General features: G+C 40.9%; 2 protein-coding genes across 4 annotated transcripts in view; one reads left to right on the top strand and one right to left on the bottom strand.

Annotated features, from left to right (window-relative positions):
• The first annotated feature begins 3,971 nt into the window (after positions 1–3,971).
• On the top strand, positions 3,972–12,841 carry map1lc3b (microtubule-associated protein 1 light chain 3 beta). The gene is made up of 4 exons (XM_044356029.1): positions 3,972–4,237; positions 8,247–8,302; positions 10,879–10,985; positions 11,471–12,841. The coding sequence occupies exons 1-4, from the start codon at positions 4,198–4,200 to the stop codon at positions 11,646–11,648; spliced, it is 381 nt and encodes a 126-aa protein (XP_044211964.1). The 5' UTR covers positions 3,972–4,197; the 3' UTR covers positions 11,649–12,841.
• Positions 12,842–15,056: 2,215 nt separating this feature from the next.
• The window catches only part of zcchc14 (zinc finger, CCHC domain containing 14), a 29,304-nt gene continuing 19,959 nt past the window's right edge, over positions 15,057–24,401 (bottom strand). For 2 of the 3 annotated variants that reach the window (XM_044356033.1, XM_044356030.1), the window contains 7 exons: positions 24,037–24,073; positions 23,451–23,949; positions 23,257–23,354; positions 21,576–21,673; positions 21,025–21,177; positions 19,492–20,742; positions 15,057–18,198 (listed from right to left, as the gene is read on the bottom strand). In XM_044356033.1, the coding sequence (XP_044211968.1) occupies positions 18,143–18,198; positions 19,492–20,742; positions 21,025–21,177; positions 21,576–21,673; positions 23,257–23,354; positions 23,451–23,949; positions 24,037–24,073 (2,192 nt within the window). In that variant the 3' untranslated portion in view covers positions 15,057–18,142. The remainder of the gene's footprint in view (positions 18,199–19,491; positions 20,743–21,024; positions 21,178–21,575; positions 21,674–23,256; positions 23,355–23,450; positions 23,950–24,036; positions 24,074–24,401) is intronic. The other variant, XM_044356031.1, reaches the window with a different exon arrangement.

The following is a 24,401-nucleotide window of genomic DNA, read 5'->3' on the forward strand; positions in this document are numbered from 1 at the left end:
AGCTGATTGAGACCAGTTCTGCACTTGTGAGGAGCCTCCTGGTGAGAGCCATGAAATCACAACACCACCACCTAATGAGTACAGGGAGCAGGAGGCACACACAGAGGAGGAGAGGAGAGGGTCTAAATATTGACAGCAAATATGTGATTGAAGGGTAGGGGTGTCCCCTGACTCATAGGTGAGTGCTCAGACACAGAACGCAACACACACACTCCAAACCCCGACTCACACTTTCATGTGTTATCAGCATCTACAGCTGTCTTTGACTGGGGAGAGAGGGGTGGATTCCTCATATATGCACACACAGTCCTCAGGGCCCGCACCATGCTGAGACAAACACACAGCTTGACTGTGGTTGATGATATTGTGTGTGTGTGTGTGTGTGCTTGTGCGTGTCTGTGTGTGTGTGTGTGTGTGTGTGTGTGTGTGTGTGTGTGTGTGTGTGTGTGTTTACATGTGTATTAGCTGCAGATAATTTCTAACTGACTTCATATCTGTCCTAGACACACTCAGTCGGGTGCCTGCACATGCACACACACACACACACACACACTAATCTCTCTGCATCCCCCTAACACACACACACACACGCACACACACACACACGCACACCTGACTGAGCACCAGTTGGGGGGTTTCAGGTGGAAGTCCGCAGGGAAGGCTTCGCAGCATGGCCGACCTAAAAATATGGTACACTGCTAGGTCTAACATTAGCCATTCCTACATAAAGAACTAGAAGAGAAGGGTAAAGAGACGAGTTTCTTGAACAGAATGTTGTCATCGTCGTGTGTTCAGTGTGTTAAGAGAGTGAGACAAAGAGCTCTTGCATGTGCGTGTTCCTGCATGTGAAGGGCATGGTTATGTTACTCATTTGCATTTGGAAAACAAACATAAGCCTGACCCCTTGCATTATCTGCATGTCACTGTCTCTAGTGCAGTACTTATTAAAGAGAACATTGATGTGAGGCTAAAACCAGTTCTGTTAAACCCTGGACAGTGTAGCAGGCTTTGACCCCAAGCTTTAACCAGCACTGTTCCTGTCAACAGTACAGGTGGTCAGCAACAGGTGATCAAAGTTCTCCACCTGCTGGACAAAAGTATGAACTACATCTTCTTCTTGGCCTACTTTCTGTGAACTACAACTACCATAACTCTCCATGAGTAGAGATGGAAAGTAACTATTTACTCAAATACTGTATGTAGTTTTAAGTTTTTATTTCTTATTTTACTCTTGTATCTGACTTTTTACCTCTACATTACTACTACTACTACATTATTATGAAATGTTTTATTCCACTACATTTATCTAATGGTTTTAATTCATTTGGAGATAAAGAATTTCCACAAAAAACATATAAGCTTATAAATATGATGAATTGCTATACATTAACTAACCACGGTATGATGTCAATCTCAGCAGGAACTATATAAAGAAAAATATGTATCTCCAAATTTGGTGAAATTTTCACAAACATAGGGTTGAGAGAAAATTCTTACTTTTTAAAGAGTTGTTAAATAAAGAGGAAATGCATTGTCAGAAAGCTGAAAATGGGGCTGTTTCTTCATGAAAATTTGACATTTTGGAGATACATGGTTTTCATACAGAGGAACAAATATGAGCATTTAGGATGAGTACTTGAATGAGCACCACACTGGATACTTAAGGTGCATACATCTGACTGCTAATGCTTGTTTAATTCTAGCAGGACTGTTCACTGCAGGTCCCTCTCTATACATGGTAATGAAGCATTTTTTATCGTGCTAATGCTACATTTAATCAACTAAAGAATCAGTCCATGAGACATGAGTTTGACTTGATCCTCCCACCTAGATATGAATGTGATCATGACCGTACAATTTCACCTCACTTTACTACTGAAATCTGCAGCTATACACATGTTGTAGTCCTCCCCATTGAAGATGTAACTAAAATGATTTTCAAACTACATTAAAGATGACAATAATGCTGCTGATTCTAATGTGTAAAAATATAAACAAAGTGAGCGAGTCATTGCCTCTAGTTCACTGGCTGTTTTGAGCAAACTTTATTAATTATCTCATCCAGAACAGGTGTGACCCAACAGGATGATCAACTTTTTAAAAAGTTAAATAGCTACAGAAAGTGACAGTTCAATTGTATTGGTTAATGTGTTTAATGATACCTCATCATACAGAAAAGTTTAATACTTTTGCACACTCTACACACACCAGCTTTGAGGTTGCACAAACTTTAATGTAAAAAAGGGCTTGTCTTGGATAAATACAAACACAGATTGCAAAACTTCCCCTCCTATTTGAGGAACCATTTGTTTTCTAAAACGTCTGGTCGAATTAAACAACCATAAACTTGATGTGACAGTCGCTAGTTTTCTTTTATCATATTGTTGAACCTGAGGAGGCATCCCTCAGTCTGCCCTACAGTTCCCTCAGGTTCTTCCAAAAAATAAAGCTTAGCACAGATTAAATGTGAGAATATACTGGTTCAAAAATTGTTTGTGTACGTGGAGCTAGGCCTACAAGGAATGATGCTTGATGATGATGAATGATGCAGGTTAATTGAGAAAAGATTAAAAACATCACTGAAATGGCAATCAGAATATTCCCTGCAGAGGCTCCACAATTCCTTACCTGTTACATTTACTTACTCCTTACATGTTGATGCAAGATTATGTTGCAAGTTGTTTAGTTCGTTAAGTAGTTCTCAAAAAGATAACAATTTGAAAGAACCACTCAAAAGTCATTTTGATTGATCTGATTCATAAATCTAACATTCCTCCAGACCTGTTTTAAGATATATAAGATTCTCTACTTTGAATAATAGTTTGTGTCTGATATGGTTTTTCCACAAAAAAGTTAAATTATCTTGTTAAAGGGATACTATGCAGGATTTTCCTAAAAAAAAAAAAAAAAAAAAGACAATGTATAGACAACAAAATAATAGGGATAATACAAAAATAATCCCTCTCAATCATCACTTATGACTCACTAGAAGTGTGTGGCGGTGTATGTATCTACAGAGACTCTGCTCTCTGCCTGGATTTTCTTATTATTTTGCTGTGTTCAGGACACTTCAGGGTGTCAACCTTTGGCCAGTGGGTGTGTAGCCTCCAGCAAATAACAGCGTGCAGGGTGTTATTTGGTAGTGTAGCGACCAGGTTACATCACTGTCTCCGTCTCCCTCCCCTGCTCCGCTCTCCTCTCTGTCTCTGTGTCATGGATGTATAAAGAGCTGCAAGTCTGTGTGTCTGCTCGACCGAGGGTGAGGCTGAGCTGCACACACACAGAGCAGAGAGGCCACAGCAGACAGGATGAAGCTCTGCATTCACACAAAATCCAACAATGCAGCACCAGGTGTGGGTGTGTTTATTTGTGCTTTAGAACGTAACCGCCATGATACAATCAGAAAATAACTTTTTATTTATCTGATCATGGCTTTGTTCTCGCCAGCACCGCTTGTGCTCTTCATTCACTCTCTAGTTTCTTAAAATTACATCTCCTCCTTCTCCCTCATTAAAATTCCATAATCTATAAATATGCAAAGCACTTGTGCTCTGGAGGCTTCAAGTGTCACATCATACCTGTGTAAATTGTATACTGGACCACAATTAGCCTCCAAGCTAGTTGTGATGTCACAGATCATGCCGGTAGGCCCGCCCCCTGCCCCTTAAAATGAGATTTTCAATGACCTCCATAAACTTTCCACTTACAGCAGATAAATGCGAAAACAGCCCTCTGGTGTCAAACTCTGCACATACAACAGTCTGAGCAGTCAAACTCACAACATCCAACTGTAGGAACAAGAAGAAAAACACATTTTTGAGTGGAGGAGGATTTTAAGTCTTTTTGTCTTACTCTGAATTAGACACGAGAGAGAGAGAGAGAGAGAGAGAGAGAGAGAGAGAGAGAGAGAGAGAGAGAGAGAGAGAGAGATATGAGAGGGAGGCGCATGACGTCAGCGGTCAGCTGACAGGTTTGTTTTGCTTGCTCGAGCTCGTCCTGATAAAAACAGCTAGAGGAAGGAAGCGACGACATCAAACCGTCTTTAAACTACTGCTCATCTGCCACTATTTTACCAAGAAGCTAACAGCGCCGTAAGCACGGACAGTTTTATAAACCGTTTTCAGCTTTTATAGTTTTGCTTTGACAGCTGCTACCTCTGTTTTTCATCTACTGCCAAGTGGTTGACTTTGACGCAATATGCCTTCAGAAAAAACCTTCAAACAAAGAAGGACATTCGGTAGGTGTTATCAGTTTGTTTTTTCACCATTTTACACACAACTCTGCTGATTCATGTCTTCTATATACGGCTGTAGGTTTGTAGCAGTAGCCTGAACTGTACCAGAGTGAATTACAGCGTTAATGTAGACAGGCCAGGCTAGTTATTATCCAATTATTGGCGAGTATTAGCGTTCATTTTGTCCATTTAATTCAGTTAATACTTTAACTGTATGTTACACCAGAGGTTTGTCTCTGTGCAGTAAATTAGAAAAGCTAAACACATACGGAGGTCTGTGGTTGTGTCAACTTAAATACAAGTAGATAAAGACATAAACGGCCCTTACTTGTATACATAGAGATTTAATTATAGATCAGAATATAATATAATAGGGCTGTTGACTGCAGGCCTGTCTCTGCCTCAGTGTGTTTATTTGTGTCAGAGCGGTGTGGGAGAAAAACAAAGTGGTGTCGAAATGCAGAGGAGAGAAAGAGAGCTGCAGGATTGGGGGATGGGGCAGTTTGTGGAGGAGAAAAGAGGAGTTTATAAAAGGGGGGGCAAGATGAAATGAAACCTAAAAGTGTGAGGTTTATCTTATCTTTTTGTTTCATTTAATTTGATTTCGGGTAGGCCACAGCCTCGGTGCGGATGTACAGTTTCAGTTTTGTGTACCCAGCCCAGATAGCTGGAGACAAGGCCTGCAGTGCTTAGCAAATACATCTTAACTCATCCACTTGCCTCAGTCGTTACATTAGGATATAAACTTTTTGTTGTAGGCTATTTCACGAAGTTTCAGTGATGTCGTATCCTGTGGCGTACATTCAACAACACTCCTATGATGTTCATAACGTAAATATGGGTGTTTTTTTCTATCTAAAGTATTATACACATAGAGAGAGAATGGGAAGAACATGTTGTTTCTATCCTGGAGTTTTTTTCCCAGTATAACGGTTCAACGTCACGTTATTGGTCCATGTTTACACAACCAGAGCACGTGAGGACCAGCCAGCAAAGAGAAACATGGTGTCACGTGCGTTGAACTGTATGTGAGGACAAGTTACAGTGAAGCTTTAGACATGAAAAGATCTTTTTTTACCGCGACAAACTGACTAAAGCACAGCTAACTGTAGGTTTAGGGTGTCACATGAACATACGGCCAGTTCAGTGTTAGTGGTTGTTAGCAGTGTGACCACCAGCTGCTAGTTTATCTAAGCTCTTATTTCACACCTCTGTCACTCCCTTGTACATCATTTATCTGATTATGTGACCCCACACATCCGGCGTCAAAAGACCTTTTACTTTTATACCTTTAAAAGTTCCACAGTGTTCATGACACTGTCACCCTCTATCCCAAGTTTGAGCCTGCTAAGTACCATCACATCAGCCACAGAGCTAAGCTAGGAAAAATAATTACCCTGGGAAGTTTGAAAAACCTAGAAGATGGATTATTGACACTTATATTTGCTATCCATACAACTGGAAATGAGATACCTCTTTTTATATAACACACCAAACTGAGTTTGGACCATAAAATGTCACAAAAATGGTAAAAAATGTTGATCACTGTTTCCCAGAGCCAAAGATGAAATCCTTAAATGTTTTGTTTTGTCCACAACTCAAAGATACTCAGTTTACTGGTTTATTGTCAAAGAGGACTAAAGAAACCAGAAAATATTCACATTTGAGTCACTGGAATCAGAGTTTGGACTTTTTTTTCTTAGAAAATGAGTCAAAATGATTCATTGATTATCAAAATAGTTGCTGATTCATTTAAGATTTGGCAACTAATAGATTAATCGACTAACTGTTGCAGCTCTACACCAAACATATCAATGTTTTATTATGTCAAAGACTTTTCTAACCATCTGGATGAAAAAATATTCTCTGTGCAGCACAAAAACCTGTTTCTCAAGTTAAGCCTGTCACATTTCCTTACCAGAAAACTGGAAATGATCTGTCTCTTTTTATACAACACAAAAAACAAATTAATATTTAATTTTGTATGAAAATATAAAACAATAGACACTAACATCAATATAAACAGATATATGTGATGTTAAAATTCTTGGATTAAGGATCCATGTCCTTTCGAGCCGCCATCTTTGTTTGGGTTAGCAAATGGAGTCGCAACTTGAAATACAACTTTAAAATCTTTTTTTATCATGTAGCAAAACAAGATATTTCTTCATCCACATGGTCAGAGGAGTCTTCGAGGATGATTCTGGAAATATCCTGACAGCTGTAGTAAGTGGGGAAGGACCTGGGTTTCTCAAGAGCGTGGGGTGTTTATTTTTTGGAAAATCAGACTCAAAGCCCTGTGATTTAAGAGTAATGGTAACACATGAGAGGCCCAAACTGAAAATAGGTCTAAACTGAAGTTCAACATCTGGCCGTGAATCAGTTGAAGTTGAATATCACCATTGTAGGTCATAAAATGACTCAGAAAACCTCAGGGAACGTTCCATTCAAGCCGGACGGCACTGACTAATTCCCATATTATGACAGAACAGAACTGTGTGAAAAAACCCACAAGCTTTCAGGTCAACTGCCACCCTGTTTTTTTTTGTGTTTTACTGAAAACTGATGACTCAAATGCAGTCTGTTGCTTGGTCCGGTCATGAGAGACAGACAAGACACGGAGCTTCCTTGTTTTAGATGGTGAACTCATCTTGATTGAAATGTGACCATGGAGCAATTCCTCAAGTTTAGCATGAAAATGTCACCTTAAGTAAGACAAACATTTTCCTTTGGCAGCAGCGTGTAATCAGATGATTGAATTAGTTATTCTCACAGTGGTCCTCTTGGCAAACGTCGTTTAATGGCATGTCACAAGACTAGATATCTGTAACTCTAAACTTCAGCAGGACGTCTTTGATAGCTTGGCTCTAGATATTAAATGCTCGGAGTGTTTCAGTATCTCTACCGAAGAGTTCACTGTAATTCACAGCCCCAAAACTGATGAAGATGATCACGGTTTTGAGGTCATCATGACTTTCTCCCTGCTGCATGTTTGTCGTCTGACCTTATCATTATCATTTGACCATCACACAGTGTTGTTGTTGATGCTGTCAGGTCAAAGTGCAGTAAGCCAATGGTGTTATCTGTTGCTGTTTATTTTGTTTCAAGTACAAATCAAATCAAATGGGTGTTTCAGAGAGGAGGGGCCTTCGCTGGCCTATGTCATCAACAATGTCCAAATCAACCGGCCAATCAGAAAAAACATCCAGATGATTTTTAATTCCTCCCCTCACTGAGGCCAGCTGGGGGATATTATTGTTGACACTCCTTCAGGAAGGAACATCTCTTTCCAGCTTGTGTTGAGTATGAAATCAATCCACATTATGTAAATTAGACATTTGGGTTTCATCTTCTGCATGCCTGTTTTTTTTTGTTTATTTTTTGTAAGGGAGGCAAACTATACACACATGTGAACGCATAATTGCACTAATGAAGTAGAAAATGAGTGGATCATAATTTTTGTATAACAATCTGCTAACCACTGTGGAACAATGTGGTCACAGCATGAGTGGATTTAAGGAAAGCTCATTATGTTTCCGCTAGAGAGCCTTAGTCCACTAAGCAGTCTGTTAAATACATTATTCCCTCATGTTTCCATTCTGCATGATATCAAAAAACCCATGAATATAATCTTTTTAAATATTTTTATAATGAATATGTTTCAAAAGGACGTCTTGACAAATAGCGAAAGACCAATTAGAGCTGCCGGCCTTTGGTTTAGATCTTAGAAGAATGTACAATATGTCACACTTCCACAAACCTGTTGAACCAGAGATCATAACAACAAACGCTCTCCCCCACATGATCGGCATGACAGACGCTAGATAGATGATTTAAATACTGCACGTAGACGACTCAGGTGTGGCTGCAAACTTCTATTAAAACCTGCCTGTTAATGTGACTAGATTTTTTTCTTTATTCACGATCAGTATCTGTGTCGACCTTTTTGTCTTTGACCTTATTTGTGTTTTACCAGTGTGATTAACTCGTGTCCGTTTCCCTGTCCTCACAGAGCAGAGAGTAGAAGATGTCAGACTGATCCGAGAGCAGCACCCCAACAAGATACCCGTGAGTTGAAACGCACATTCACTTGTTTGCTCAAAGCTGAGAGTAATGATGTAGTTAGCACCAAAGCTGTATTTAAGTTTGATTTCAAAACACTGTGAGAAAAACTATCAAGGCACAAATCAGTCAGCTCGATGTGCATACAGGAAGACACGACTAAGAACAAGACAAACAATGCAACGGAAAATGTTACCACACGTTTCCTGGTTGTGCTCTGAGCTGTCTGTAAGATATTTTTAAATGTCAGTCACTTTTATTCTAGCATCAGTTTCTTTAGTTTAGATTGACAAATCAGGCGGAGCAGCATCTGTTTCTAGTTTCTAGCAAAGCTGCATCTGCCTTTGAGTCAGGTGTCTAGTGGCTCTTAGCAACCACCAATAAACACAAACACACACACGCCCCTCATGTTTCACCTGCTCGTTTTATCATTTTGAGATAGAGTATCACCACAGCCTTCCATCTGCTGCCCCATGTAAGGCCACGTCTCATCTTAAAAGCAACCCCAGCGTGTGTGTGTGTGTGTGTGTGTATGTGTTTCCTGTGTACTCTCCTGGGGTTATAAACTGCCATGTCATGGTAAGTGTTGAGACCAGAGGCAGATGCGCTGTGTCACTGTAATGTAACTCCATCCACAGACAGCCACATTGGAGCCTGTCAGGGTGGGGGAGCAGGAGACTGTATGACATACTGATTATAGCTCTCAGACCAGGCCCTGCCTCACTGAACAATATAGCTGCTTCCATTCATGCCTTACACCGAGCCATGCATCTTCAAATAACTGCCCACATTTCACATTCAGATTCAGCTATTTATTATTTTTATTTGAATATTTATCATTATTATTTATGCAGGGAAAAGTTAAAAGTAACTCGTTAAAAAGATATGTACTGAGTGGGACATTTTACAGATGGAAAATGTCCCACAGCGCTCTCTAGCAGGCAAACTATGTAATGGCAACACTGTTTCTAAATTACATATGGTTCTGGCTTATTTACTGGTCTGGCTCTAGACACAACAATACAAATGATCAAGTGACCAATTGACATATGTATTATAGGTGTTACATTATGCATTCTTATATTAATATATGTTAAAATCAATCTACCATTGCTGTCATGCTGGATAATTAAATATCATCTGGGACTTGGTTAGATGTTTTCTTTTCCGTGTCTTTAAAGGTGCAGTGTAGGGGCTATTCAGTTTGTTGCAGTCTACAACCTCACTGCTAGATACCACTAAATCCTACACACTGCACCTTTAAAGGGTCTTTAATCAATATTTTTCTAATAACATAGAAACAATGGATCACATGACTACTTGTATGCGAAAGGTGTCGCTCATAGTAATGCACCCACACAAAATTATCACCCAACTCTTCAGTTCCCCTCAGCTCTATAGAGCATTTTAGCTCCTTTCAGCTCATTGATCTGAATTTCCGGCCCACAATTCTACTGTTTTGGTTCACTCTCACAGCTCTCATCGGTGTAATTTATCACATTTAGCAGCTAAAGAGAGAGAGATTTCCTTCAGGAGACGGTGGAGACCAAACACAGAGTGTATAGATAGGAAAAGGAGAGTGAATGTTGGACTTAACATTCATCAGGTGGACAGAAACACCACTCTTAATGTTCACCACATCACCTTTATAAGATGATAATATGCCAATGTTGTGTTTACAGCCTGTTTTTGGTTCCCCCAAGTAGCCAGAAATAAAAGCTATTACAGGTTTACAGTTAAGTTTCTGAGCCTATTTAAGTGTTAAAGCTCCATACAGTGAACAGTGAATCATTCCACACATTACACGTTCACATTACAAATCATGTTAAAAGTGTTTCCTAAAGCACCAATCGTGTTCCCTACATGATGTCGTTATATAGGTTTGAAATCTTTAAATATACCACGACAGAACATTTTATCCATATTTCCCATTCCTTATCTGAATCAACGTCTAAGAATAGAAAGTGTTGTATGTTGTATAGATTGTAAAGCCCAAAAAATGTGATTTTGAGCTTGACCCCAATCTTTACATTCAGAAAAACATCTTATCAAAGTGTGTGTAACATCCTCTTGAGGTTGGCATAGCCACTGAACATAAGCATGGATGGTTTAGCCGTTCAGAAAGGCTGCTGCTGCTCCTGGAAGATGCAGCCTCATCACAAGCAGCTCAGACAAGCAAATGAGAGTGTTTTCTATTGTATAAACTCCGAGTCGATCAGAGGAGGCTTCATGGCAGCCGGCCTACAGCTGATGCATGTAATTTGTGATGAAGTGGTCCGTGTGCCTCTGCAGTGCTGTTCATAAGAGCTTCTTCACAGCGCGTCTTAACTTGATTAAATGTCTTAGTGAATAAAAGACTCTGGATTCTTGAATAATTCGACAAGGCGGAAGGGCTGTGTTCTTTTTTTTTACAACATCATCCGATATGGGTGGCTTCATCTCCCTGTCTCATCCCAGTATTGATCACAGACACTGGATTAGAAAATGATCAGGGAGTCTGTTTAGTACAAGGAAGCACAGAAAATCCAGCATCTAACTGTAGAGCAATCATTGATGTGTGTGTGTGTGTGTGTTTCCTGTAGGTGATCATTGAGAGGTATAAAGGAGAAAAACAGCTCCCCATCCTGGACAAGACCAAGTTCCTGGTGCCAGACCACGTCAACATGAGTGAACTCATCAAGATTATCAGGTAGACTTGAACTCCTCTCTTCTCCTTTTCTCTCTTCTGTTCTTTTCTATTCTTTCCTCTTCTCCCCTTTTGTCCTTGTCTCCTCTTCATTGTTTTCCTATCCTCTCTTCTTTCCTTTCTTCTCCTCTTTTCTTTCCTCTTGTCTTTGTTTCCTTTCCTTTTCCTTCCTCTCCTCTCCTCCCATCCTGTCTCCTCTCTCTTCTTTTCTGTTCCCCTCCTTTTTTAGCCTTTCATCTCTTCCTCTTTGTTTTCCCACCCTCTCTTCCCTTCTCTTCCCCTCTTTCCCCCTTTTCTCTTTTATTTCTTCTTCTTGTCCTGTTTTGTCTCCTATCCTCTCTCCTCTTTTCTTTTCCTCTCTTCTTTCCTTTCCTGTCCTCTCCTTTCCTCTTTTCTTCTGTTCTTCCTCTCCTCTCCTCCTCTTTTCCTCTCTTCTTTCACCTCCTCTCCTCCTTCTCACTCCTGTCATGTCTTTTCTCCCCCACCAGGAGGCGCCTCCAGCTAAACTCCAACCAGGCTTTCTTCCTGCTGGTCAACGGCCACAGCATGGTCTCAGTGTCAGCAGCCATCTCTGAGGTGTATGAGCGGGAGCGGGACCAAGATGGCTTCCTCTACATGGTGTACGCTTCCCAGGAGACCTTCGGCACTGCCACGACCGCCCAGTGAACAGCCTTCCTTCCTTCTTCCACCCTGGCCAGCGATTGGACAATTGTAGTTTTTAGCTCCCTGCCATGTTTTTCCAGTAACACAGTCGTCTTGCCACATTAGTCTTGACTGTAAGAACTAAAACACAGACGCAAACTGCTAAATGTAAACACGATAACGTCTCAGCTCAGATCAGTTCAGGTTGCCGTCTCTCTCACTGCAGTGAGCAGATAGACTGTTTGTGTTCCACCACACTCACCCAGTAGCATAAAGCCACAAGGGTCAACCAGAACAGCAGAGTTTGAGTAGAGAAATCCCCAAATCTGACTCAGGCCAATAGTCTCTTAGTGTCTGTCTCTGCTTCTTTATTGTCTCTGGTCAATCACGTCAGCTGTCATGGCAACGTACCAGCTGTTGACGGCAGTTATTTTGAGTGTTGTGGTTATGTGTCTCCTAGGCTGTATTTATGTTCATGTATATATACATTTCAGGTAGTGGTATTACATGAAAGTGGTGTGGCTCCACCACTTATCTATATATATATGTATATATATATATAAATATATATATATATATATATTTATATATATACATTAGCCAATGAACAAAGCCAACCTTAGTTTTAAGGTTTGTGGAGACAAATGTTAGAGAGAGAGAGAGAGAGAGAGAGAGAGCTTTGTAAAGAGTTTCTGGCTTCCTGTTGTTTTTATGGAGGATTTTATTGCAGTCTGAGGTCAAATTTAGGAGTCCAAGCCTACTTTTGCCAGAGATTATTGCTAAATTAAGTAGAAAAGATCCTTGTTAATCAGCGCATCTCTGCTGTGTGTCTCGTCACATTCCCTTTATGGTCCTTTGGTGTTTTTATCCTCCCTGCCTTGTAGCCTAAAGCATCTTCACTGTAACAAAAAAAAGATGTAAGGAAACTGCTTCGCTCTTGAAACAGATGATTGTAGTTTGCAAAAAATGCCTTGGTGTACAGATGGTATTGACATTATGGCTTTGAATATAAAGGGGTTCCAATGAGAGTGTAACCAAGTTGACTTTGGAGACACTACAAAGAGCATGGTCTGATTGCATGTGTGAATGGGGGATGATGGTGTTTCTGTAAATGCTGATGAGGGGAGGGGGTTGCTTAAAACATGACAGCGTTCATTTCCTTTCCTTCGTATTTCTGTTGTTACAAGTTATCATTAAGGTGATGAAGGGAAGTTGGAGAAAAAAAAAAGAGTGAAACATGGGCAGGTTGATGAGCACCATGTCTGTGTTCTGCCTTTGACCCACAGGGCTGATTTCCCAGAGCTGCCGTTGCTGCGTCGCTGTGGGGACGTCAGACCTGCCCACTGGGTTTTTAAGGGCTGCACGTTTAATCCTGTCTGTCTGTAGATGGACTTTCACACTTCCTGTGCTGTTGTGCTTCTCCTCCTCCTCACCATCTTCTTAACAGATCGAGGTTTAGCTGCTTTTATATCGCAGTATTTTATCATTTTTGGTTCGTTTTATTTAATGTGATTTTTATTTCATTGTACGACATGTCTTTACTCTCGCTGTCCACAGTATGTGATTTACAAAAGGTGACTTTTTTCTGACTAGTAAAAGCCACTGTGTGTTTGTTACAGAGGGGTGGAGCATTTGTTTTAGTTCTGTCTTTATCTGCCTGCTCCTCTGTTTCACACACACACATCCACACACAGCAATATCACTCAATCTCCTTTATGTATTTATGTTGGTATTTTGTAAACAATAAAAGAGGAAAAAAAAATTATTTGTGGGTCTCTTGAGTTATTCTGACCACAGATGAGTATCCCAAAAACACTATGACACTAACAAGAGTTTCTAAATGTTCAAAGACTTTGTTTGTACTGTGTCATAAAATGTTAGGTGTATGCAATAAAAACTGAAGGAAGGACTTACATACCAAGTCACACATGTATCACAAATGATCAGACCACTAAAATGTGTCAGTAGTCACAGAGTGAATGAATTCCATAAAATATGGCACAGAATTACACTCTCTGTGTTCAAGTGATCAATATTTTTATAGGCAACTAACAATGGACCAATTGACTACTTGTATTTGACAAGTGTTGCTTATAATTTAAAGATAGTTTTAAAGTTACAGTTGTAGTTATTAAACTTCGGTTATGGAAAGTAACATCTCAAGTACTGCACTTCAGTACAATTTTGAGGTACTTGTACTTGAGTATTTCCATTGATACTTCCAGTCCACTACATTTCAGAGGGAAATAATGTTCTTTTACTCCACTACATTTATTTGACAGCTATATTACTTTTCAGATTAACACTTTACATTAAACAACATAGGATGAGCTCGTAATGACACTACATTGATAAATATTAAACCAGTATAATAACTGAAAACTCTCCAATATTTCACAAAGAAGAAAAGAAAAATGAATCCAAATTTGTGTATCAAAACTTCTTTCCTCTCCCATTAATCATCTCATGACCCCTCAGACTTATCTGGTGACCCTTTGGAGGGGCCCGACCCCTAGGTTGGGAACCACTGGATTAAACTAGCTAACTGTATATAAAGTAGTTGAAAGTAGCTCCACCTCCAGCAGCTACAACAGTAACATGCTGCTCTAACACTGATGCTTCACTATTAATAATCTAATGATGTCATATATAATAATATATCAGTCATGGGGGCTGAGTACTTTTACTTGTAATGGAGTATTTTTACATTGTGCTGTTGCTATTTTCACTTACTGTACCAGTCAAAAGTTTGGACACATTCTCTCATTGAAGATGCGTCTAAACTTTTGACTGGTACTGCAAGTAAAGAATAGGAGTGCTTCTTCCACCACTGTTTAATTTGAATCAGTTGTTTCTGTTCATGGTTAGACGTGTGCATTCCTTCGGATAGCTGATTGCATTTAGCTTGTAAACTGGTACCAAAATAATATATATTTTTTTGTAACTCTAAAGATAATTCTGTACTTTGTAGCGTTTCTGAAACATCTATTCATACACGTGTAAATATAGATGTGTTCCACTGTGTTCCCTGTAATTTTCTATGGATGAGAAAGATGGTTTTTATCCGTGAAAAAAGAGAGAGCTGTAATCTTTGTGTTGCTCCACTGGCTCATTTTAACACAAGTCCTTCAGTCCTCTGGCAAAGTCTCAAGATCTACCTCTGACTATTTCAAAAATAATCAGGCTTATACTGAAAATATCTGATTCCATCTGCTCAGACAGTAATGACAGGAGCAAGTATGTGCCAAACGCTACCAGAAAACTGGATTTCAGGGTGTAAAAATTCAATCTTTGATCCATTTCATGCTAAAATTTTGTGTTTTGATTTGTAGATGGGTGGTTTGTTTATGCTGATAAATGGTGATATTTACGTGAATATTTATTTAAATTCTTAAAACGTCTTATAATAAATAAATCCTGCAGACAATATGATGAAAGTCAGAATCAGAACATATTTTATTACTCAAATGTTTTTTTCCCTCAGAGTCAAATCAAGTTTGAAAACACAATAAGCGATATAAAATCTGACCTATACTTGAACTGGATAATTATAAACTGTGTTCAAACATTTGCACACAAATATTTCAAAAGCACTTTTCACTAAAGATGAAGCGACATGCATGCTGTGGTATCAGCTTACCAGGCTCTATTGTGACGCTTAAGGCAACAGCAAAACTAGATAAGTGCAAAAAAACAAACAAACAAACAAAAAAAACATTAAAAGAGGGCGCTCTTTGGTATGATCTATGAAACAAAAGTCCAAGGCATTTTTTTTTTTCCTTCTATGCAACAACTAAATGAAATCTTGTTATGCACCTATATTCATGTACACAGTTGCACAGTTAAAACTCAAATGAACATTCAGCTGAACATCCAGGGGCAGGCTAGTTGATTGTGAGCCCCGTTTCTGTGAAAACACAATTCCCCAAAACACAACATATTTTACATTACAAAAAAACACAATGTTGACTTATTGTTTTGAACAAACAGATAGAAGTTGCTATACATACTGAATATTCAGTATTCACCATTTTAAATAAATGTCCCTGTGCTGCGCCCTCCAGGGGTACAGATAGAGTTTCATCTGAAGGACCAGCTGTCCTCGTGTCTGTAAAACTCTGGGTCCTGCCCAGCAACTCACACACAGTCCAAGACTTCAAAAACACTCACAAACATTTCCTAACTTTAACTCAGACTGTTTCTCAAATTCAACAATCCTGAAATGTTCTTTTGTATAAAGACTGTACAATTACAAAAGAGGCTGAAGTGTAGGACATTCATTCACTTACATCCACAATATGAAAAAATGCGACATCAGCAAACTTCACTGCAGGAAATTGGCACTTTTGAAATGTTGATCCGCCTTAAATGACCGCAGGAACACTGTTGTGAACTGAAGATACAAAGATATTCTGTACTGACGTTTAATGTTTGTCTGAAAATATTTAGCCTGCATTCTGATTGTCCTGTCCTGTATAGAAAGCAGCATCTGGCACTGTAAGCCGTTTTGCTATCAGACTGGCCCAGAGGTAGAGAGGCTGCATGTCACCCGAAGGTGATGGGTTCAACCCCAGGCACTGTTGACGGGAGCTGGTACAGGCTCCCACTAAGATCACCTGCTAGAGACCAACAAAGTCTGTTCCATTTCAAGTCTTTTACTTAAATTTGAGTACAAACAGGGGCCGTCTACTGTCAGCTGTTTAATGAAGTGTTGAGGTGATCTGATCTTGGGCGGAGCAGCAAGTTCTCAGAGAATCCACCTTTGTGAGCTGGATCTTTTGGAGGATCCAGCTCTTGAATCAGGGTACACAGTTCCTTTTAAAAGTAAGATGAAGAGAAAATAGAGTAGATACAATTGAAAACACTTTTTGTAACACGTTTGCTGTGTCCCAAATTCATACTGCTTTCTAATTCTATACATTTGTAAGTATGTGGTGGTATGTATGTAGTGTGCTCACACTGGAGAGCAACTAAATCAAGCATTCAAAACAGTCAGTAAGCAGACTATGAAGAAACTAGAGTATACTGTTGATGGACAACATTTTCCAATGATGCAATGCATAAAATAAATATTGGAGCAGTAAAAACAATAAAAAAATGTGTAGGCCTCTGTGTTGTTAGACCTGGTGCACACAGTCCTGCTAAAGGTTTCACAGTATTCCACTGATCTACAGGTACCAAGAAACCTGTGAAACATGAAGACGAAGACTGTTTGTAATGTAAACATTGTGGTCGACGATGCAGGTTTTCAAAATACTTAAAAAAAACTGGCTTTTCAAATGTTTTATGAGGAAGGAAATGCATTCAGTATGTTTGTTAGACATTGATGATACACACAATGTGTTTTTCTGGGTAACAACAAATGTAAACAGAAACTTTGTTTACAAAAAAACTCAGCAGGGGAGCTTTAATTGGTCGTGATGTTGTGAAGTCACGGCTTGACTGTGTTTGAGCAATGTACGTACTGGATCGATTCCTGCTAGACTAAAACAATAAAGTGTGCTGATTTCTTGTAAACTAACAGCAAAAACCAGTTCACTACAATGATAAGTATAAAGTATGTACCGTATACAGTTAGTATGAAGTATGGAATGGGGACACAGCTCTGCTTTACATCACATGTCATCCATGGACAGCAGCGAGTCGAACCTGATCACAAGACGTTTAAGAGAATTGCTTCTTTTAATAATCCGTGTTTTAAAGCTGGTATGAGAGGCTTTATATAACAGAGGATTCAGTGAAAGGGAGGATAACACTGCTGCTTCTTTGTGGGTTCAGAGAGCTGGACACATGTCCAAGATATTCAAGCTGTCTCAATAAAGGCATGATTAGATCAAACTGGGTCTTAGGTTCAGAACAAGTTAAAAATGCACTCCGCTGAGTGTCCAGGAAGTTATTAGGATGCTGGACTTCTGTTCCTTTGGTTTGTGAACCATCCAGGAGACTACAGACGTTCTGTTATTTGGCTGGGGGAAAGACTCTCTGGTTGTACTGCACTGTAGGTGATGTGGCTGACTGTTTCTTCTGTGGAGGAAGTCTCTGAGATGAACTGAGGCAGAGTTTAGGATCCCCAGCTCTCCTTGTGACATGTATCAGAGGAGATCTGAGTGGGGAGGAAAGCTAATCTGGTGACACGGACTGTGACAGCCATTCCATCTCTTCTTCATCTACTCTGTATCCGTCTCTCCTTGCCAATCTGTTTCTTTTCTGTCCTCCTTTCATCTCTCAGCGAGGCATATGTAAGTAGTGTAAAAAAACTCCTCTCCCTCCTTGTTTTTCGCTGTTCTCAGGCAGCTGCTGCCGATGGCTCTCTGCAGTGATAGCTGTTGTAAAAGAATTACAAAAGGATAAAATAGATCTGCTTTCAGATCAACAGTCCTTAAACGGACCCGTGGTGAAGCAGGCTGTCTGCACATCCCTTTTAAACTCTGTGGCGGCTGCCTGCTGACTTCAGGAGGAACATGAGGTACAGTCGTGTCAAGAGTATGACAATTCAAATCCACTTGTGTTTCTCCTGGTTAGTCCCCTGAGTCCTTACTGTCAGAGTGAGGAGTGTACTTCAGTCGAAATGTTCCTGTGAAACACAACAGAGAAATCAAATGTGTTGGAAATGTCCAGAAAGTTTGAGCCACTTTGCTTCATGAAAAATAGCCTATTCTAATGTTTTTATAATAAACTTAGCCCAAATTGACAGAACTGCTGAATAAGTGTTGTGCAATTATAATAATATAAATATAATATATAATATAAATTATAATTTTAGCATGGTTTTGTGTCCAAATTTTGAAAAAAGATGCTAAAAACGTAGTTGTATGACTTTAAATACAGACATCAGAAAATGCTTGAGCTGTACAGAGGAAAACATTATGCTGAAGGGCTCACTGAGTTAGTGTAATAAAGATGTGACACACTGATGCATGCATTATGGTCAAAAGAGTGTTTTAGGTGATTAATAAAGGCTATTCTTTTTGATAAACTAAGAAATGGAGTAACTTCAAACAGAGCAGTACCTCTGGCTACCTTGCAGAAAACATTACAGTAATAATAAGAATAATAATCTGTTCTAAGCTCCCATGAGATCATCATCACTCCACATGCAAATAACAATTGTTAAAGAGATAATGTACCTCAGGAGACTTCCTGGTTACATAAAGGTTAAATGATAATAAAAACATTCATTCATTAATGGAGTCTGTGTGGAGACTTTCTCAGTGTTAAATGATGATCAATTAATATTAATTATAAACATCACTTTTCTCCTTTTCATTGAGCTCTACTTTCCTTTATATGGTTCGGAAAAGTCATGCCGATAAAATTAACTGAAATTGAAATGAACATGAATTAACTGAGTAAATTAAATTGCTTTTAATTTGAAAAAAAACATTTTTACAAAGTCATAACATTAGCCAATTATTAATCCTGTTTCCTTATTCTGTATTTAAAATTAAGAAGTTTAAAATAGAACTGCAAAATTACTGACTGATCTATTTGCCTCTTTTTCCATCTTACAGTTTATTTCTCTCATTCTTTGACATTTATGGATCGTATTGTTTTGTTTTTTCATTTTAATGTAGCTTCAAGTAAGCAGTATGAAACCCACAGAGCAGCAACAAGAGCTCACATACAAATAACCAAATATAAAATACCTTTTAAAATGTATTTGTGAGTCCATTCCAATCAACAGAGAAAACTAAATCATTATTTTGTACAAACATAATCATATTAATCTTTTTTGGTTGTGTTTTTAATTAATCTTTAAATGCAAATTTAATGAATTAATTCATAATTGTTTTTCTAAATGTATGAATTTATAAAATGAAACTGTTTTTATTAATTCCAGCGGCACCCTGCAGACTGATTCACTCACCTTGCTGTGATGAGTCCATGGGCGGCTGTTTGCAGTCCTCTGCTCTGTGCCCGTTGGCACCACAGTTATAACATGACAGGTTTCCCGCTGCACGTTTCTGGCCTCCGTTTCCCATGATACCATGGGGCTGGTAGTAGCCAAAGCCCTGCTGCTGGTCATGTGACACGGGGCTATGGTGATAGGGCGGTGGCATCATCATGGGGTAGGAGAAGGGTGCGGCTCCAGCGCCCGCATTGCTGGACGAGGCTATCAGGGGGCTGAGATGGAGCAGAGGACCCAGGGTGAAGAGGGAGGGGCCGGTCGGGAATGGCTGCAGGTAGCCAGCCGCAGCAGCATATCCAGGCAACGCCCCGTAGGCCCCGCAGTTCCCCCGACAACCACAGGAGCTGCAAACACACACGGAGGGGGTGTGACCTGAATTTTGATCCAATGAGGAGGCAGAGGAAGGGGAAGGGGAAGGGCTGGAGGTAGGCTGGGGCGGGTAGTAAGTGTTGCCGGGCACCGCAGCCACAGGGACAGTGGTTGTGGTTGCCATGGGAACAAAGCCACCCCCACTAGTGGAGCTTGCAGACTGTGAGCCGGACTTTGTGGAGGGACATGAGGAGGAGGAGAAAGAAGAGAAGGAGGAGGTGGAAGAGGAGGTAGGTGGGCAGGAGTAGTATCCGGATGGAGAGGTGGATGAAGAGGATGAGAGGTGGAAATGGAGAGGAGGGTGGGAGACGTGGTGGACGCTGTTGGAGGTGGAGGTCAGAGCAGAGCTGGTTTCCACCATCAGACCCACAGCAGCTCCTGTAAGACCGCGGCACACCACCGAGTCCTGGAGCGTGGAAGAGCCGTCCACGTTCAGCCCAGGGAAAAGGTTCTCCAGCCTCACCCCCATCCCTACACCGAGCCCCCCACTGAAGCCTGCGCCAGCAGCAGGCAGGCCCGAGCCCAGCGGCTTAGTCCTGTCCTCCGTGCACAGCGGAGGGGGCCGCGGCTTCCGTGGGGAAGTGAGGATGCGTGCTGGGTTTGAGACCGAGGAGAGCAGGGTCTGGGGGTAGCTGGCCTGAGGGTGGTAGGGAGACTGCGGGAGGCCGAAGGGCAGGTGGGAGGAGCAGGAGGGAGGAAGAGGAGGAGCTGGGTCGGTTTGGACGGGAAGGACCTGGGCTGTGGGGCGACTGGAGCCTGTGGGGCAGCTGGAGTTGAGAATGAAAACACACGAGCGGTCCTTCTCTGGACCCCCTCCTGCTGCGTCTGGACCCGACACACCTGAAACACAGACACAGGGTGGTGTGTACTAATGTGAGGGAGGCAGGAGTGACCTGGAGCAGACGCTCATACAGTATGAATATGTCAAGTTTTCTCTTTTCAGCCTTTGTCGGCCACCGTATATTACTGATAATACAGAGGAAGTATTGCTTGGGGCCAAAAAGTGCTGCTGGGAAAATTTTACAAATGCCTATCAGCCCATTCTTCTGTAAATTTATTCTCATTATTTGGTGTCACAATGGGAATAAGGAAAGAGAAAGGGTAAAGTAAGAAGAAACTTACGTCGGTGAATGTCTCTGGTCCTGTCAAAAGTGGAGTCACTGCAGAAGGGCGTTCGGGGGGAGCAGGAAGAGCTGGAGTAGCCTGAGGATGAGCTGCTGTCTGTGGAGACGGGGTGATGGTGCAGCATGGCATCCACCTCCACTCGCAGCTCTGCTGCAAAACATATCATGTTTTGGACCGTTTTAATCTTTTTAATCCAGGGAACTGAGCATGCTGGCCATTTCAAATCATTCAGTCTCATACATTCACTCTGAGAGCTGCCAAGTGCAGCCACAGTCTCATTCTGCAGCACACTGAGCATCTGCTCAGTAGTACAAATGGAGTTTAGTACTGTGCTCAAAGACACATTAGCAGTAATTGATGACTTCTTTATCCTCTCCTCCCAGAAATAAAACTTTTAACCTGTAACATTCACATGCAAAACACCAAATAAAGTTATTTTGAGCCACAGCAAACATTTAACCTGCTATTTCTCATATCTACACAGAATAATAATGTAAATACATGTGAATGATGTCAAACCAGCGGAGAGCCTAAAGCAGCTTTGTTACCTGCAGTGGAGGTGGGGTGTGTTGAGGGTCCCATGTGACTGGAAGGAGTCACCCTGGCAATGCCGCTGCAGGACCGCTTCTCCATCTTCATCTCCCTGCTGGACACACACACACACACACACACACACACACACACACACACACAAACACAAACACAAACACACACACACAACAGTAAGAAAAATACTCCAAAAGTAACAAATTTGTAAATTAAGAGAGAAGAGAGGTTTGATGCATACTGCCGTTGATCTTGTTTAGTGTACATGTTTATTTTTAGATGCAATTTAATTCATTTATTTTATAATATCCATGTGCTGGAAGTTTCCAATCTTTCCTCTTGACTGTGACAAATAAAGCCAACAATTTGAAACCTTTAAATTTGAAACTGTCTCCAAAATTACTGTTATGGATTAAACAAACTATATACAACTGAATTACTGTTAACTGGACTAACTTTAAAAGTGTTGGAATTTGTTGGAATTTTTTAACTTTGGACAGAGCTGCCCAAGTAATGTTGAAGACCTACAAAAATCTATAAGTTTATGTTGCCTGAGGTTGAACAGCAGCTAATGTCCTTATATCACCACCAGGGAGAGACATTGCCCACTCAACATGTGCCTCAGCATCCCAGCTGCTATTCAACAAACACATCTGCAAACCCGCTGCATGGAAAACCAATGCAGGAACTTTCCATTTTCTCTGTCTTGTTTAAGCATGCACACACACGCAACACACGTGTTGTCACCTACCTAATGGAAACATGTTGATACTGGGGATGGAAACACGATGAAGAGATAATAACAGCGGGTTCACGTCAGGGATCCGTGTGTACGTGTGTGTGTGTGTGTAAGTGTGCGTGTTGGTCTGTTAGTATAAGTAAGACAGAGCATTTAGAAGCATTTGCTTGCACGTCCTTGTTTTTGTGTTTTTGCATGTGTTTCTGTCGATTATCTCCTCATAAGTACATCTTATCTCTCCAGCCCACCTACAGCTGGTTAACCATTGACGCTGTATGGACTGTTACTGCTGTGCATATACGGCCGAAATCAGCAGTCGATCAGTCTGTCTGTTAATCGTTAATAGGACAAAGCATGGTGCTGTATTTTCAGATAACCGCACGGCCCTGATGTATCAGCCTCATCACCCCTTTAAAGCTTGCAGGCTACTCGTTCCAGCTGTTCCTGAGCTGTGACTTCTTCTTTTTGGAGTTAATAGTTTGACATTTTGGGAATTATGTAGTTTTGGGAATTATTAGTATTCGTTCAAGTTTAAGAAACAGTCATTCTAAATTTGGCATTTAGAAAGACTATACACCTAAAATATGATTAAAACAATACTTTTTTAAGAGGGAAAATCCATTCGGAACTGTGCAATTACAAAAAATGATTAGCCATATTAGCCTCTGCATAATGTGCGCTACTTTTCAATAACATGAGTGGTTGTGGATTATCCCTTGCCAAACGCCCCTTAACTGCACATAACTTCCTGTAAAAACAATGTTATGCTTTGATATACTGATACGGCAAAAAACCCCAGAAAACTTCATGACACAGGACCACTAGATGAAACCGTTCCGTCACACTGCTTACAACTGGCCAGAACAGAGCGAAACATCAAACAAGCTCTTAACTGTGTGAACTCAGACAAAAAAAAAACTGGATTAGTGACATCCGCAGCTTACTCTGCAGACTTCTGCAGCTCCAGTTGAGTCTTGAGTTTCTTTTTTGCTCCTTGGGTCAAGTCGTACTTGTTCAGGTCCTCCTCTGTCAGCGCTAAAAACTGTAGATTGTACAGGAAAACAGGTTCAGAAGATTGTAGAAACATTTTTGAGTGGTTGCATATGCTCCTTGTGACAGAATCTGAAGCTACACCCACCTCCTCCATGGTGAGCTGTTTGAAGACGGGGTAATACTTATGGAGCCGAAGCCTGCGCAGCCAGTCCAGGATGCCGTTCTGTTCAGGAGTGTTAACTTGAGACTGGGATGGTGGCTGTGTGTGGGACTGGGAACGGGAGTATGAGAGGGACTGGGAATGGGCTGGGTGATGGGACTGAGGCTGTGTGCTGGGCTGACTGCTGGTTTGTGGCTGAAGGTGGTGCTGGGAGTGCTGAGGATACGAGTGCGACTGAAGCTGAGGACCGGGCTGATGTTGGGGATGCGGCTGGGAGGAGGCATCACCTCCGCCAGCCACGCAGCCCTGGGAGGCCAGGGCTGGCACGGGGGGAGGGAGGGAAGACAGCTGGGGGGAATGCTGGGGAGGAGGAATGGAGGGAGGGAGAGGAGGAGGGAGGGAGGAGGGGTGAGGAGAGGAACGAGTCAAGACAGAGCTGTGGGCGCTGACGACAGGCTGGACGCTGGCCACTCTGTACACCACCCTGAGACAGGAAAGACACAAATCAGAGATCACAAATCCTCCTGTAAAGAGGACGAATGATAAACAGACAGAGAGAAAATAATCATACCTGTTGGCTCCTCTGTATTGCAACATACAGCCAAGAGCTGAATGACAGAGTAAAAACAAAAAGTCCATTATCATTTTCATCATCATTATAATCACACAGGTTCAAAATACTTAAAATAAATTCCCTAATGTGACTGACGGAGACGCCAACATAAACTGCAACAACCCCGGTTTGAACTATCTAATAAAAACATAACATACCTAATATAAAAAAATAGAATAAATAGTAAACACTAAGATCTTTAGGCTCATTGTTTCAATACTCCACCAAACTAGTGTTGCACTCCTATGACACTGTCAGACTCACGATGGACAGTTTAAACAAAGATCAAAATCCATGCAGGCTGGCACCTAAATTATCCACAA

Source organism: Thunnus albacares, chromosome 7 (assembly GCF_914725855.1).
Source record: "Thunnus albacares chromosome 7, fThuAlb1.1, whole genome shotgun sequence".
Classification (NCBI taxonomy): Eukaryota; Metazoa; Chordata; class Actinopteri; order Scombriformes; family Scombridae; genus Thunnus; species Thunnus albacares.